This window comes from Lepeophtheirus salmonis, chromosome 2, assembly GCF_016086655.4.
Source record: "Lepeophtheirus salmonis chromosome 2, UVic_Lsal_1.4, whole genome shotgun sequence".
NCBI classification, from domain to species: domain Eukaryota; kingdom Metazoa; phylum Arthropoda; class Copepoda; order Siphonostomatoida; family Caligidae; genus Lepeophtheirus; species Lepeophtheirus salmonis.
Window position 1 is genome coordinate 7,160,440 of NC_052132.2, and position 17,593 is coordinate 7,178,032.

Genomic DNA, 17,593 nt, shown 5'->3' on the forward strand with positions numbered 1-17,593 from the left:
GCTCACCTTCAATGTCTATTTTGAATTAATTTATTTGAGGAATAAATTTCCATTGTTTATCTATTAGGGTTTGGATATATTTATTTCCTTTTTTGTACACTATATTTCAATATCACAATATTTTAAATAATTCAGCACATAAATTCGTTAACTTTCTGCTTCAAAAAGATATATATGGAAATCGATACTGCTGCTTTACTAAACCTTTTATAACCAAATACTCTTTTATAATTTAAATTTGATTTATTTATGCTTTAACTATATTTTCTATTGACGGAAAAACAATTTTAAAAAGAGTTATTATTCTTTTTCAAACAAAAGCAGACAATTCCTTTTTAAAATCATTGTAAGATATTACAATCCACAGTAAAGAGTATATTTCTTTATTAAACTCATGGACTTCGGAAAATAATAAATTAAATATTTGTTAATGTTAGCTATTTTAAAGATTCAAAGCTTTTTAAGTATTAGATGTTGAAGATAGGGATAAGTTTTGTAAATATATTTCAATGTCTAATGCTCAAAAATTTTAAAAATGCCTGTGTCATTACTCAAGTTTTTTTTTTAAGTTGAAAATAGGTGCTTTCTATTAAAAGACTCATAGCTTAAAGAATAATATATTCAAAATTTTTAAAAGTTTATCAATATAATTTTAATCAAGATTATTAGCTTCGGGAAGTTCTAATTTAGCTGTATTCTTGATGTGAACTTAATTTTAATGAGGAAAGAATCAATAAGTTGTTCATAAAGTAACTCAATTGTTTATCTAATTATATTTGAATATATTTATCTCCTTTTTTATGCAATAACATTAATTATCAAAAATAAAAAATAAACAGTTCATACCGTTGATAAATTTATGTTTTAAAAAAATATTTCCAAATTTATATTGCTACTTAACTAGTCCTTCTATGACTAATCACTTTTAGTAGCTCCAATTTTATTCATTATGATTTAAATATAATCATATATACACATAGGTATTATTCCTTTCCAAGCAAAAACCTTTAAGTATGGTTCTTTTTTTAATATTTAAATTGCATTTTCTTAAGATTGGAGTATTTCATATAAATTATAAGCACATATTTGAAACAAATATAAAATATTAGAATGAATAAGTTAATTTTTGTGATGCAAAAGTTTACTTAAACCAATAAAAAGTTAAAAACACTTAAAAATTTGCTTTACACAATATATAAGTATATTTTTATAAAATTGATTTTTTTGTCCAAAAAGTTAATAAAATTTAATTTTATGTTATATGCAATCATCCAATTCTGATAAAATTTAATTTTAATGGTAACCCCCCTCCACCCGTATTTTTAGGGTTTGTTTGAAAATTAGTAACATCTTTAGTATCGTTTGTTTTTTGGCTAAATAAACTTATTTGAAGTCTTCTAATTACGTTTTCATTTACAAAATAATATTTTTCAGTTGCAAATTGATTTTTTAACATTATTGAGTCATAAGCAAAAATAAATTTATAAAATAACACTGATTTAAAATAAAAAAATAGTTTGATACTAATGGGAAGTTCCTAAACTCAAATTTAGTCTTATACTTTCTCTATCACAACATGTTTATGACCTATCGGTAATAATTCCATTTTCATAAATTTCAGGGAAACTTAATCTTTTTATTAATTAGTGTCTGAAAAAGGGACGGGTGGTATGGTTTATTTTTAATTCAGTCTGCCAATAAACAAGAAAATAACTTTTTTTATTTGAACTCAATTGTTTTTAATGGTATACATATATCGAACTACACACAATAATGATATTTATATATAAAGGGTGTGGAAGCTATCTGTGCCTATAAAATGATTTTTTTTCAAGCACAATTTCCTCTCCAACTAGTTATGAAATTAAAAAATAAAACCAAATTTAGTAAGGTTTTAAAAGGTCTTTAAAAAAATCACCTTCAGCTTCAGGGAGACAAAAACTGGATTGGGGATTCGCCACTTGGTCCCTTGGCAAATCCTGAAATTCCTTCTTGATTCGCCTGATAAGTTCGTCTTTGGTATTGCATGCGGTTCGGTAAGGTTATGTTCGATCCCAATCCACAAAAAAAAACTTCAGATTCAGATCTGGTAAGTTTAGAGGCTAAAAGTCCGGCATTATGAAGGCGTCAAAATGTTCTTGGAGCCATTTAAGAGTATGTTTTTTGGAAGTGTGGCAGGGAACCGAGTCCTAGTACCACATGTAAGGCCTCCCATGGGAAACCATGTCCTTGGTCTCTAACACATCCAAGTAGGAATCAAGGTTCATCCTGAGGCCTTGGGGTATGCATTAGGAGGTATGACGTGGCCGTGGGTACTACCCACCCCAAACATCATGATGTGGCCTAGGAACTTTGTTTGCATGACGACAGGCATATCCATGATTGTCTCACTGAGTCCGAGAGTGAGAGTAATTTTTATGTTTTTGCTCCCGACGCGGATTCCAATATATTCTCCAAATATTTGGGACAAATAATTCATTAATGGATTCCATTGGTGCAGGTTGGAACAAGCTATCTAACAAAAAAGCTAAAAAAATCAATTGCATAAGTGCCCCTGTTTGCTCAAGAGACACCGACAATGTGGTGGCATAGACAGGTTGTGCAATGTGCACCCTGTACATACGTCAATGCTCAAGACGTAATATTCCTATTCTTTCTCCTCTGACATCTCGCAGAAGAATGTTTTTAAAATATCTAAATATATTTTACTACATGTTGGAAGCTCTGCTTGAAAGAGTCAGAGGTGCAACGTTATTGACCTTGTCAAGAGAGTGTATTTTGCGTTCAATGTGCCCCTTGGAGACCAAAACAAGCATTGAACTCCTCTTAAAGGGTACAAAACCAGTGTTAAGACTTTGTGTGGTCTCCCTGAAAATTGCTAAAACTTTATTTTGTAGTGTCTATGATTTTGAGAGAAACAAGAAATCATTTAGATTACGAGGCAAAACATATACTGCTGCTCTTACATTCAAATTGAAGCAGAAAATTGTTTGATCTACATGTTTGTGGATAAACATCGTTTTCCTGAAAACCTCCAATAACTAACTCATTAATATACAAAGAGAAAAATAGAAGTTGGCTAGAATTATTTTTCTCAAAATTGAGTGTGGATTACATTTCAACACTTCGATGAATTATCGTCGACTTCTATCAACAAATTATTTTTAGCTAGCATTTCGGTTTACTCTGAATTATGTTACCCTTTAAATAGCCAAAATTGATTTTCAAAATTTAAAAAAATTATTGAAAGAATTTATTTGAAAGGCTATATCAAAGACTCTTAAATGAATTGAAGTTTATACGCTATATCTCTAACAGTATTGAGTATCTTAACACATCCCACAAATTTGAATACTAAGCCTCAAATTTGTAAATGAAATATTAGGATTTATATATAATATTAAGTAAAAAACTTTAGAATATTTTTCTTTTCTTGATTTTTGACTGAAAAATAAGAAGAAACTCACGAATGTTGTCATCATTAAAGCATTTTTATGCGTAAGGCAATAGTTATATAGTATTTTACGTTGATAAAGTACAGTTATAAGGTCATATAAAAGGTCAAAGTTCACAATAAGGTCGATTTTTTCTAATTATGGCTTTTAACGTGTGTACTAAGGACTTTAATTTTTTGAAGGACATGTTAATTCAATTTTCTGTTGTATTTTAAAGATGAAAAAGTAATATATGTAAAGTTTCAGTCCTCAAAGGATTTCTTTTTAACCCTTCAGATATTTGAAAATGACTTTTAATCATTTTCGATATTCTCTATTTCTAAAGGGATTCAGCAGTTTGAATTATAAAGTTATGTTGCTGAACTTCAGAAATTTCAATTTTAAAGTTATGCTATTGAATTTCAAAAGTTTCATTAAAGTTCATTTTTCTAAGTGTTACATATGATTGTAATTCTTATTTTTCATTTTGAAGAAAAAAACATTTTCTTTTATGGGAGGGGAACGGCCAGATATTTTTTTTCGGAGTGATTAAAAGATCTTTTTTCTATCCAAAAAAGTTGAGCTAAAATTTAATTTTCCCACCCTTTCCCTAAATATTAAATCTTTTTTTTTAAAGCTTTGTAAAAGGTAATAAATATTATTTAAAGCATAAATAAATAAAATTATAAAAATTATAGAATATTTGGTTATAAAATATTAAGTTAAAGATCAATTTTGATTTGAATTTATTTTTTGAAGCCGGTAGTATGTACTGATTTTTTATTTATCTTGTCATAATTAATGATATGGTATAAAAAATTTACCACGATGCCGATCGTCAATTCTATTCTGAGTCCTAAAAGGACAAACTATCAAATCTCTGCAGAAATTATCATGCTTACTCCTTATCTTTTATGAGCACATGCAAATGTTCAGATAACTTCTACTGGATGGAAACTAGAAATACGCATGTCTTACATTGATTTGAGGGCTCTATGTATGTGAGGAAATGATAACTGTCTGTAATTGTATAGGTAACCACATATATTAAACACCATATGATTTTAATTTTTTTAAACCGGACGAGGAAAGTCATTGCACCGAGATTCAAGGCATATGGTGTCTGCCCCGCACGAAGAAGAGTTGATGAACCCTTCTTCCTACGGGTCACACTCCAATAGAGGTCTAAAATCATAGTGATGACCATTATGCCAGCTTTGGGTAAATCAAGGAGGACCTTGGAAGGGTGACCCCATCAAAAACTCTGCATCAGCCATAGCGCTAGGTATTGTAGCGTCCCGGAGGTTTACAGGCCCTCAGCGCACCTACTTTTTGAAGGCCAATCTACTTCCTGTGTACAATCAGATTTCCCCGAATGCAACGTCGTCTTTCATCCAGACGGGCCCCTCTCACACTGCAAAAATTACTCAGACCTTCTTAGCAAACAAAATAGCTTTCTGGGACAATATAATATGGCCACCATTTAGTCTGGGTGTCAATCGCTTTGACTTTTTATGCTTATTATGTAAAGCACAATATGACAATGTTTATTCCACAAGGAGGTTTACTCGTGCCACTCTAAACTAGATTGTATCGATAAAGTTGGTCAAGGGCAAGGAATCAAAAAAAAAAACTATCTTTACCCGTATGAAAGGCTTAAAGCTAGATTTCTAAGATTAACAATTTATTTACAAAACGTTGGAATAAAAACTGGATCATCTCATCTCTCCTTCTTAGTTCTCATCTCTTATGAGTACTAAGTTATTCACACAAAAATTAATTAAACTTAATTTTTAATATTTTGTATTACTCATGTTTATTTAAAAATATTATCTAATACTTTGATATTATATTAAGATTGTTTTAAATTGAATGCAATTATGAGTTATTTTTTATTTTTTAAGACAGTAAATGTAAATATTGGCATATTTTAAGAATCAGTTTAAAAGAAATTCACTTTTCTGTTTGCAAACTCCACAAAATACGAGGTGTAGGATTTTGAGTCAGCTTGTGGGCCAAAATATGAGAATTTATAATAAAAAAGTACTCCAATTTCTACTCATGAGAGTTTAGTATATTTAAGTCTCTTAAAAAACAAAAGCTCAAAAGATAGGGCATAAAAAAATTTGTTACAAAGATACAAATAAAATAATCGTAAAAAAATACCTCTAAATACTTAATGAAACATGAATGTAATTTTTTGGAATAGATACTATTCCATTTGCGTTAATTTTTTCTTGTCTTCTCATAGTATATAACACATACTGGGTTTTTGTTAAAATCGCATTTTGTGTATGTTACGGGCAATGTAGGAAATCAAGTATTGTTATGTAAAATGATTGTGGGTAATTTGATAATTAAACAATTCATTGCTAGCAATTTTATCATTTAGGATTTGATTATGATACAATTTCATTGTTGTGCAAGTGAACCACTGGTCTAATAGATGGATCATTACTCACCACCACCAGTTCCTTGAGCATCAAGGACCCTCGTTATTCACACAACGTGACAATTTCTTATCAAACAATAGTTGATTGTCTGAATACAATATAAATTTCAATGAAAATACAATAGATTGTTTAACTCCTTGGAATTAAATTTAATCATAATCAAATTATTTACAAATGCTTGCTTGAAAAAAAAATCAAATATTCCAATTAAAGGAACTTAAAAAAATGTTTTAAATGTGGGGTGACCTGGATTAGTAATTTAACTGTTAAAAAAAATCTAAAACATTTTCTATAATTAGATTGAATTAATCTAAAATGTTTTCCCAAAAATTAGGTGATCACGAGTAAAAAGAAACCCCACATATTCAAAATAAATATTTTTTTTTTGCAGTAGAACATGCCAAAATGCTTTTTGATTTTGCTTCAGACATAAAAAAACACTATTTATAGATTCACAATAAAAGTTTCAACAATAAAATAAATAATAATTAAACAAATATTAGGCCCATAAATTTTATTTGAAAAATTGAAATGTTCTTCATTTGAGGTACATATATTATGTAAATTGGAGATTTTATGGTGAAATATATATTATCCAATAATTAGTTTTTACAACTACAATAGGATGATGAACTTCTACTTATAAATGAAACTAAGATATATTATATACTTTTCCCCTTCCAATTGTATTATAATCATACAGAAATCAAGGAGATAAATACTTTAAAATGTATATATGGAATTTTGTTCCATTTTCAGATACCGTTATGGGGATCACTCTTAACATCAAAAATATATTATTCTGTCTAAAACAGAACCTCTACACCTTTTACATCAGTTTCTCACCTTTGCTGCAAGAGAAGTATGAGGTTTTTCCATAAGATCCCATAGAAACTTTTGGTAGTTGACACATTTATTTGATCCTTTCCATTCTTCCTGATCTTCATTACGAATATCACGAGCCTCTTTTTTCATTTCTTCAATGACATGATCCTTCCGAGCGTTAAATTTATTCTGACAACATGATTCAAAATACACTTCATCGATGCCCCAATAATCTAAATCTTCAGAAAAGGCCATCACACAAATTTCATCGACCACATGAAGACTTCCTGTACGATAAAAGTTTAGAACAGATTTAAAACCTCGCGGCTGTCGATCAAAGAAAAATTCATTGTCTGTTAAGGAGTAAGAATCGCAGCACTGTGTTTGAAGGGCAAATAAGGAGTTAATCAGATATTCATTTTATCCTTCATTATTTAGAATTTAATTTTCCATAAGATGAAAATAAAGAGATAAGTTAAAAAAACATTAAATTGAATTTAAATCATTTTTGTCTGAAGGAAAGGAGGAGTAAATGAATGGATAAAGAATATTCTAGCTTCCCTTCAAAATTTCTTGATGAGTAGTTGCATTGAAGAGCTTATTTAGCCTAGAACGTGGAAATCTAGACAAAGTAGACCAAAGCACTTCGTGTCGCTCACCTCCAACATTTAAGATCGTTCTTTTGTTCAACTTTCGGAACTTTGATATAGCAGTAGGATCCGCGGCCATCTTGGTGTATTTTATTCTAGAGATTGAATTTGCAGAATCTGTTCCCGAAGAGGCACTCTCAAGTGATTTGCTCATTTTATGTTCCAAATCCTCTATATGAGAAGACATGTTGATTATTTTATCATCTAATTTCCTTAATTTAGATTTAACTTCAGGAGACAGAGAGGAGATGAGGTTGAAAAGAAGGCGAATTTGTCGATCTGACGAAAGATCAAAAAAGTCATTATCATTCACCGAATCCTTATTCTCTTCTTTAGTGGAGGAGGAGGAAGAAGGATTCAAATTTTTTGAGTTCATGTTAGGGGCAGTGGTTGCTGTGAGATGAATTGATTGAATAGATGCAGTGGATTCGGCCCTTGTTTGGCTCTTTTCATCCTCTTTATCCCCTGAGGGATCACTCATTTCCTTCTAATTTAATCGCCAATGCACTATAAAAAAAGAAAAAAAAGATATATAATGTATTATACTAAATAATCAAGTGCAACATTTTTGCACTCATAAATATTAATTATAAGGAGAAAAATATTTTTTTAAATACAAGACGTCGAGAAAAAATGTATCCTCATCTTAAAATGATTTGAACAAGATATAGCAAAAATTATTAAATGTTCATTTTTGATAAAAATTTAAACTAATTTTTATAATCAAATTAGTAGCCATCAGCTTTTAAGAGGTTGCGTATACTATTTAAAATAATATTTAGTTTATCGAGCGAGTTCTGACAAGTAAATAATAGTAAACACTCTATATTAGTATATTAATATTATATTGTGATAAGTTTTAGGTTTTCCCTTAAATTGAGAGTGAGCTAATAATTAATATCCCTTCAGAAATGCAATTACAAAGCCAAAAAGGGAGTTCCTGGTTCTTGTGCTTCACAGCGTATATTAACTTTGCACTTTGGAGATTAGCCACTTAATTTTTACACCTATCCTTATATCATGAGGACGTTACAAGGAGCCAATCCCAGTGACTCAATCTTACATGAAAGTTTCTCCAGCCTTCTTCCTCTACCATCTTAAGGATCGGAGTAATTTTTATACATTGGTACATTAAATGATAAGATGTCTCCAATCCAAGCGAAAAAAAATAAAATAGGTAGTAAAAATTATCATTTATAACAATAAAAATGAGCCCCTTTTTTTGGATATAATAGGATTTTTTCTACTTCGTACTTAAAAGTATATAACAAGTTCAAACATGAATTTAGACGTCATATTTTTTTTTAAAACTTTATCATAGTAATACTGTTAAACACAATTAGATTTACAATAAAAAAAAAATGAAAATCAGATAGTAACTTAGATTTTACATTTTTGAAGATTAAATAGTTTCATGGAGAACTTTTTGAGAAACTTATAAGAGTTACGGATTTTGAATAAATAAAAAAACATGTTTTAACATAATTATCCATCATTTGTTTAATTTCATTCATAAGCTTCAATTTGCAGAATAATAGTACTACACAACCCACCTTAAAACTTATATTTTTAAGGACATAAGAAAATAATGAGTTTTCCTAAATCACTTATTGTAAACAAAAAATAAGCAAAAACAACCAAGAAATAAGAGTGTCAACCCCAAAAACATGGAACAAGGCAGACCTATAATTTTGTAGCTATCAGCACGTGGAAAATCACCATCACAGGTTTCTAAAATGCTGGTTTTACCCATTCTACTGTGTACATGGAGACCGCAAGAGGCACACCAAAAGCTATAACAAGTCAATTCCAAAAGAATAGGTTAGGTGGAGCTTATTAAGGGCACCATCGAAGTTAAAAGAGATAAAGTGACCGTCAATGGCATTGTTTGTGAATTTGACTACAGCAAGACCACCATGCACCGTTTGATGAAGCAAGACTTAAACCTTAATACATACCAGATAACTCCTTGTCATGGTTTCAAGCCTTTGGATCGAGTAAAGAGTGAGAACCAGTGCAAAATCATCCTCAGCTTGTTCGAAAACACTGACTCATGTCTAAGGTTGATAATTTTGGTAAGAATACAAAGCGTGCGAGGAGAAGAGAAGAAATACTTATGGCATCATTGATTAAATAATATACATCTTTTATCAAAAACGTTATCATTCCCGCCTTTATTTTTCAATATTAATATCATATTATTAAGGGTGATAATTTTGGTAAGAATAGAAAAGTCTATAGAGAACTGAATAAAATGCCTAAAATAACGTCGCCTTCTGTTTGGATTTCTGAAAATGGAGGACCAGAAATTTGGAAAATACTTACCGGATGAGAAACAGATGGTTTGTCGGATTTGTCGATATAAATGTGCCTTTAGTCCCCTGTCTAGAGTTACACGCCACTCATTATCCTCATCTCATATCAAGAGCAAGAATATTCATCTAAATAATCAAGTTAATGATGAATATATCAAGTCAGACTTTAACTTTCATCTCACAAAGATGATTATTGCATGTAATATAACCTTATCCATTGCTAATCATCTATGTTAAAAAAATTTATGGAGAAACACACGGGTAAACCAATCCCTTCCCGAGGAACCTTCATTTAATTAATGGAGGATGTTGGTACTGATGTCATTTATAGAAATACATATAAAAATGTTTTGAGTCATCCACACCAAATGACGATCAAGTTATCATTAAAAAGTATTTACTAATGTCGAAATGGAACTCTGAATCTTGTACTATCTCACAGTAAGTATTCAATTTTTTTTAAATCTAACCATAAAATATGATTCTATTTTAGCTAAACATATCAAGAATTATGATACACAACTCAGTAAAGGGCAAAAACAACTGCTTAAATGGTCACAACAACGGGGGTAGTAGCTTTAGATGGTTTGCAACTAATTTGTCTGATGCTAGTTTCTTCGCTTAAAGACTTGGGTATGATAATTAGGGTTTCCAATATTATATAGTCAATAAATATTACTTTTTTATCACTTAAGGATTAGCTATGGTTGATGGGATCCAAGAAATGGTGTTAAGAAAACTCATAAAAGGCAAAAACAACTGTTTAAATGGTCACAACAACGGGGGTAGTTACATTGGGTGTTGCATTATAATTAACAATTGTGTATATCCTTCATGATAATAGTATGTTGTTATACAAGCATAAATAATGGAGGGAAATATTTTTTGATGCTCTTAATAAGGGGCAATATCGCCATACATTACTACATAATTAGCTTTTGCACTAAATCTTTACGATGGATTTAATTCTAACATTTTCTTTATTACTATATTTATTGTCTAAATTTATGATTTTGACATTTACTTTATTATTAATAATTATTTAGATCTCATCCATTGAGATATATCTATCCTGTGCACAATTGTATATAGCAACTTCCACATTAGGAAAAAAGGGTGATGATCTTTTTTATTAAACTCCACGTCTGGCTTGTGTTTAGCGACTTAAAGTTATTACACATTTAACTAAATTCATTTCAGAACAAGGAAATATTATTTGGATCAATCTATTATTTCAGTATTCTGTATTTATAATTTATTGTTATTATTAGTTATATGATTACAATTGTTTAATTTTGTATATTTAACATAAATGTATGATGGTTTATCTTTTAGTATGTTGATTATATTTAATTTAAGCCTTCTTTTTTAAACTTTGAATTTCAAATATATTTCAAAATACTCTACTTTGTCGTTTCATTAGTTATTATTCTGAGAATATGGTTCATAATGAATTACAATTTTATGGAGTGTGAGTTTTCAAATCTACTGTAACGTTGTAAGGATCGTCTGAAGCCTTGTATACATTAATCCAAATTTTATATATTCTTACTATAAAAACACATACATCTCGCAATCCTCTTTCTTCTCTTTGGAGTTAATTTAAATTGAGATTTAAACATCCAGATTTTTGAACTATATAATACTTTTGATAGCCAACGGGCATGGTGCATTGTACAGGATATCATAAATTTAACTCATTGCTTACGAACATCACCATGAAAAATCATCACTAGTTCTAAGAATTCCTTATTATTGTCCCTTGGAAATATATTTTCAAGATGTTCGTGAGTGAAGTGTTCGTTACGAAAGTGCAAAATGGTCATCATTGTTCGTTAGCAAAGTGCCTTGTCCTATGTCTTCAACAAACATAGCCAACTTTGTATCTGCAATTCCGTATTCATATTTCGTTTTATTGAACAATTCCTAATTGTCTTTAAATCTTTAAAAAAATGGAACTTCGGGAGAAGATGTGCCACACAAACACTCTTGGAAAACAGTTCCAATAATTTATTCCATGATATGGTGCCTTGATGCAAACGAAAAGAGTTTTTTTCCATGTAACTTTTCAAGCAAGTCTTTTGTTCAGATTAGCAATCTACTGCGTAGTATGTCAATACAACGCATTGTTCTTAAATAAATTATGCATTCTAAGTTTGTTGTTATTTTAAATTTTCGAATGGTTAGGGTTTTACATTCAAAAATGTTCAATTTACAAATTTAGAACCGTTTTGAAAAATTAGAAGAAATCCTAAAATATTGCACATCCTTGTCCAAGACCTCAAAAGACCTTGGAGGTCATTTCTTTATAAAACTAGCTCCTTATTTATTTTCATTACAACACTTTTAAGTTTGACACAATTTTTTGATTTATTTCATAAAAATTGGCTATACTGGTGTTTTCCACAAAAAAGGTCTTAAAAAGGTCACCAAAGTTAAGGTTATCAAAATAAACACTTTTTATTTATCTACGTAAAAAAATACGTATTTGCAAATTGCACATACTGCTCATTAGTTGTGATACGCAGAGAAACAGACAGACAGGCAAAATGGCTATATTTCATTTAAATACTTTTATCGTTCTTTTAGACACGTAAAAAATAATTTATCATAAATATTTTAAAAAAACTTTTGATATAAGTTTAATTCATAAAAATTGTTCAAACTGCGTGAATCATATTTTTCTATCAAAAGGAACGCATTCGAACCCTATTTTTTTTACTTGTTCACAAAAAGTAATTTTATTGGCACCCTATTCTATACTCTACGCACAATAAATACGCCTGAACCCGCCAATCACAAGCGTTTGTAGCATACATTCACACCTATTCAATAATCCGATGTGACAAATAATGATCAAGATGTACTTAATTAAGAAAAAGAGGGCAGGGTTACGAAATTACTTTTTCCTCTATCTAATCTTTGATTATGTTGATCAAGTATATTAAATCTTATTATCAAAAACTATGAGATTTGCTTAAGTATGATTTATGTCCACCACGTTCTCTTTTCTTTTTAATATGGCATACTAAGCTTTAACTACAACCTCTAGTTGCTATATTCCTATTGTTAAGAACAAATAGCCACCTAGCTCAAACACAAATCCTCCACAGGCCAACGCGCAGGCTTTACTTTATTATTCTTTTAAATTAATCAATAAAAAAGTAGATGAACTAGAGATACAATTAATTAACACTCGAATATATCGAGTTTTGATTATTCGAATAAAAAAATTTCAAACAATATGTCATTTGGACTAGTTTGAGTAATGTTCAGCAACTGTTAATGTCAGTGAATTTGAGCTTTTTTAGTGCATGAAATAATCGAACCCAATGCTACGTAAAACACAATTTCTGATTTTTTTTTTTGTTTTTGAAAAATTATCTTAATCAAATAAATGGGGATTAAAGCAAAAGCCTCACTATACAATGTACAAGAAAATATCAAGTAAAGATAGGGTGAAAAAAATATCGGTGACCAGAAGTTTTTTTACAACTTGTAAACATTGGTATTTCTTGACGATGTAGCCGTTTCTCTGACCTAACACGCTATCATGATGGCAGCTCGGAACTAATCCGAAATTAATTCAAGGTGTCGCAGAGATTATTCTCTCAGACTTTGTAAACTTCAAAGTCAAGAGAGTTGAGGTAAAGGCTGGAGTTGGGCCTTCTGGAGTTAAGCCAAAAGGTACCTATATTGTAGCAAAATAAGTTTGGGCTTTCTTTGCTGTATGTGGCATGTAATGAACTTCTTGATGTTGTAGGAAGTTGGTATGGACAATGCTCTCTACAAACTTATCGGTACTGATATCTGACATCGCACAAGCGTTTCTTTTCTTTTCGTTCCACTGATAGTTTTACTCTTAGAAACATGATATAATAATAACAAAAAAAAGTTACTTAATAAAACCTTGTAGTTGAAAATAACGGTAATTAAATGCTAATACAAGTTTAGGATACCCCATCTGTATATTGCAGAGTTTTATTTGCCTAAATTGATTTATCAAAAAGTTGTTAACGGGTAAAGCTATTTTTTTGTCTTGCACCCTGTATACAGCAGGAACGTTGTTGTTTAATATCAGTTATTTTGGGGATTTGATCAACACACACATTTTAAAATTTTCTTTCGAATGCATTTAATTGTATTTGCAAATTATATTTGTATGTGCATAGATACTTTTACATTAGGATGGTCCGTATTTCTTTTTTTTTTTTTTTTTTTTTCGATGATGATTAGTAACGAAAAGTTATGTTATAATAAAATATAATATATGCACAATTGAATCGTTCTGCGACATGTTAGTTTAGAAGAAGGCAAAAATTAGTAATTTAGTCCAGATTGATTAAAATAAAGCACTATTTAAAAGAAATACTCTCCGTAGAAATTATTTTTATGAACTTAATGTGCTTAGGTTCGTTTCACGGTCCCTCCTAGAGAAAAAAATATTCATTATGTAAATTGAAGACATTTTGGGTGTGTAAAAAATGAACACCCAAAAATTAACATGATCATCCTGAAAATTTGAAGAATTTTTAGAAGGAGAGGAGCTTAGCCGTCATAACTTATTATTAGATTATCTGGAAGTGGCTATGAGAAGATAGAAATAAAAGAACTTCATTCTGTAACAGATACAGACGTAGAGTGGAACTATTTTGTTGTCAATACACAGTTATATTCTATGTCCAACAGGGATGGACACTTATAAATCTAAAAAAAGATAACAATAGAGGAAATGAATGAACTGCGTATACCCTGCATAATTTTGTAGGCAGGAAAGATCAAAATATAAGCTGAACATTTTGTTACGTTATTCAAAATACCACATGGGCTGAAAAGTACCGGACTTAACAAATAAAACACGGTTTTTTTCCCTATTAAAATGGGGTTTTAAATTTCATTTACTTTATGCCAAAACACTTTTCAAGCCATTGCTTAGCGTCAAAGGTATTTTTTCCCATCAAGAAGCAATGTAAAATTAAAATACAATTTTGGTTTTGATCCATTGTTTTGAAAATAACAAAAGTAGCCTCACACTCTGCGCAATAACTCACAAATTAAAAAACGGATTGATTGTTATGAAATTTTGATCGCTGTCTTTTGAAGGTTGGTAGACATAAATGAATTTTAAGCGAATAGCACCATCTTTGTGTGAAGCTCGGGACTCCTCGGTCCATGTGTTATAACAATTATTTCGCCGCAATCGGAAAAAGTTAAAAACAAACCCCCCTAATGTAACATTTGTACAATGTCAAGATATATGCATAGCATTTTCCAAGATTTAACAACAATAACATTATTTAAAAAACATTATATCAGCTTGAAAGAAGTATCTTTATATATTTATTTATAAAAATGATACTACTTTTTTCAGTTATTTGGTATTTTATAAAAATGTGTTGTCACGAAAGATTAATATTTATTTCTTCTCTAACATATTTGAAATATGTAATAACGATTTGTTACATATTAATATGTATCTAGGTACAAATATATAATTGAATTTTTATTAATATAATAATCTGTTAATACATAATATCCATTTTGACGTGCAATTATTACTTATGAATGAATAAGATAACATCCCTTTAGAAAAATTTATAATTATGAAACTGAATAGGTAGACTGGGCAGTTGTTAGTGTGCAAACCTCAGCTTGAAATAATTTCCCCTAAAGACTAACAACTAATAACACTTATTTGAGAAATATACATCTCAATTTGTTCAAAAATTATTTTTAACATTTTGTGTGACATTCACCTTTGACGTCTCAAAAATTTAATGGTGTCTTACTATTACTATATATAAAAATAAAATAAAGCTCTTTTAAAGTCAATAAGTAACTTTATCCTTAATTGTGCTTTAGAAATAAGAAAATAACGTTATGTGTGACTTTGAACTATTAAAAATTAAGGGTGTCGTATACTGTTATCATATAAAACCTTCCTGGACAATGTTTTGCCAAAATCGATTTATAACTTTTTCCGTATTCCTGATTTAAAACTATACAAACAACGTTATATTTTACCTTGACCTCTCGAAATTTAATGGTGTCGTACTGTTGACATAGTTTTACACAAAATTAATCTGTAGCTTTCCCTTAATCCTGATTAAAAATAAAAAAACCGAGGCAAAAACATAACATCCCTTCAAATTCATTGGCAAATGTAAAAAAGAACCCCATATCCAATCTTTCTTGTTAAGTTGTACTTGGGGTGCAAGAAAACTTACCTTAGAAAGGTATATTCTTTTAAATATATATTTATGCTGGACTGTTACACCATGGCAGCTAATATATATTTTTTTAAGTTGGTGGTATACCTCAATGGCAAATTATTATCAATTAATTTACTTTTGCAACTATTGGACTATAGAAATATTCAGTATTGTTGATATCAGCCATTTTTGGCCGTCTCAACAGTCAATTTTTTTAACAACACTTTTTCATTAATATAAATGAAAATGGTTAATTGTTATTGGATGTCAAATTTTGCCCAACATAAATAAGGACTTAAGCCTTACGGTCTATCAAAGATAAATCCTTGTATTATATATTTTTCTTACATATCTAACTCATAACTGTATTAAAAATATCTTATTACATTCTAATTCAATCTTGTTTCCAGGTTCAATATAAAATTAACTATTACAATGGAATGTAAAATTATTATATATTTCCTAGAAAGTTCCACAAAAATTGATCCTTTTTTTTTCAGTAAGTATGATTACAAATAGACATACTAATACACACACAATCAAACCGTGGCCAAAAACATAACCTTTGTCCAATTTCATTGGTGAAGTAATAATATAAGATCCTAGTCAAACGGAATAATCATGCATGGGGCATGGCGTGTTTTTCATTATTATCCCCTCTTAGAGGAATTGTGTAAAAACTTATATCGATTTTTTCCCTACATTTATTCAACCAATCACTGCATTTATATTCTCGTAATATAGGAATAAAAAGTCTCTTGAATCCCATCCACATGTCTACCAAAATTTTCATCCTTCAAATTCTTTTGTTTTCTCTATCTAAATCTAAAAATAACTTTACAATTTATTCAAAACTCTATATTAAATTATTTTTTTTTCTGTCAAATTTGGTTGTAAATAATTTTTACCTTTTTTATAGATTTAAGACAACTTTTGAGTTAGAAAAAAATCAGTATTACGTATGAAAAGAAAATATATCTCTACAAAATTGTGAAAAATACTATTTAAAAGGTAAAAAAAAAAAATTAAATACTTTGTTTCTAAGAAAATAACACCTCGAATTTTTATTCTTTATCCATTTTTTGAGAAGCCAAATGAATTTATTTGAAGTGTAAGTAATTGATCTTTCAATTAAAATGGAGTAATGTGTTCCAAAAGATCTAGTTTAGGAGTAATATCGATTTGATTTTTTTAAGCAAACATTTGTCGAGGTTATGTGCAATAACTCTTTTAAAACTACCAGATAATAAATTATATTTTTTATTAAAAATTAAAAAAAAATTGAAACAAGGAAACAATGTTGTTAACATAAATGATTATATCAGTGGTTTTGGGATCAATAAAATTTTGGAGAACCTAATTTGACGAGAAAAACTAGTAACAGACAAGGTTGTGCCCAGTTCAGACTCAGCAGTTGTATCGGTTTTTTCATTTCAACGGTTTCGGTCTCACTTATCGGTCATTTATCGGTTTTGTTTCTTTTTATGCAGACTCAGGTTGGTAAAAGGCACTTAAAACAAGAGACGATGCTAGAAAGTTAGGCCCCAGGAAATGATATTAGAAACAAACAGGGACACAGCTACATTATACACAGATGACATAGACCCCCCGAAAAATGAAGTTGCTTAAGACAATGGTTTTCCAAGGGGGGGGGCAAGAGGGGAGGGGGTAGCACTGGAAGATGGTTTACTTATTAGTCTAACT

At 29.7% G+C, this 17,593-nt stretch overlaps 1 protein-coding gene and 1 long non-coding RNA gene across 6 annotated transcripts in view; one reads left to right on the plus strand and one right to left on the minus strand.

The window, feature by feature from the left end:
• The window catches only part of LOC121132531 (potassium voltage-gated channel protein Shab), a 72,368-nt gene that overhangs the window by 13,432 nt on the left and 41,343 nt on the right, over positions 1-17,593 (minus strand). For 3 of the 5 annotated variants that reach the window (XM_071894179.1, XM_071894183.1, XM_071894181.1), the window contains exon 2: positions 6,734-7,869. In XM_071894179.1, the coding sequence (XP_071750280.1) occupies positions 6,734-6,967 (234 nt within the window). In that variant the 5' untranslated portion in view covers positions 6,968-7,869. Of the gene's footprint in view, positions 1-6,733; positions 7,870-7,979; positions 7,999-8,425; positions 8,788-17,593 lie in introns of those variants that run through there. The other 2 variants (XM_071894180.1, XM_071894182.1) reach the window with 2 other exon arrangements.
• Positions 8,163-11,083, plus strand: LOC139907703 (uncharacterized). The gene is made up of 4 exons (XR_011784439.1): positions 8,163-8,539; positions 8,937-10,118; positions 10,171-10,310; positions 10,373-11,083. It is a non-coding gene; the product is annotated as an uncharacterized lncRNA (long non-coding RNA).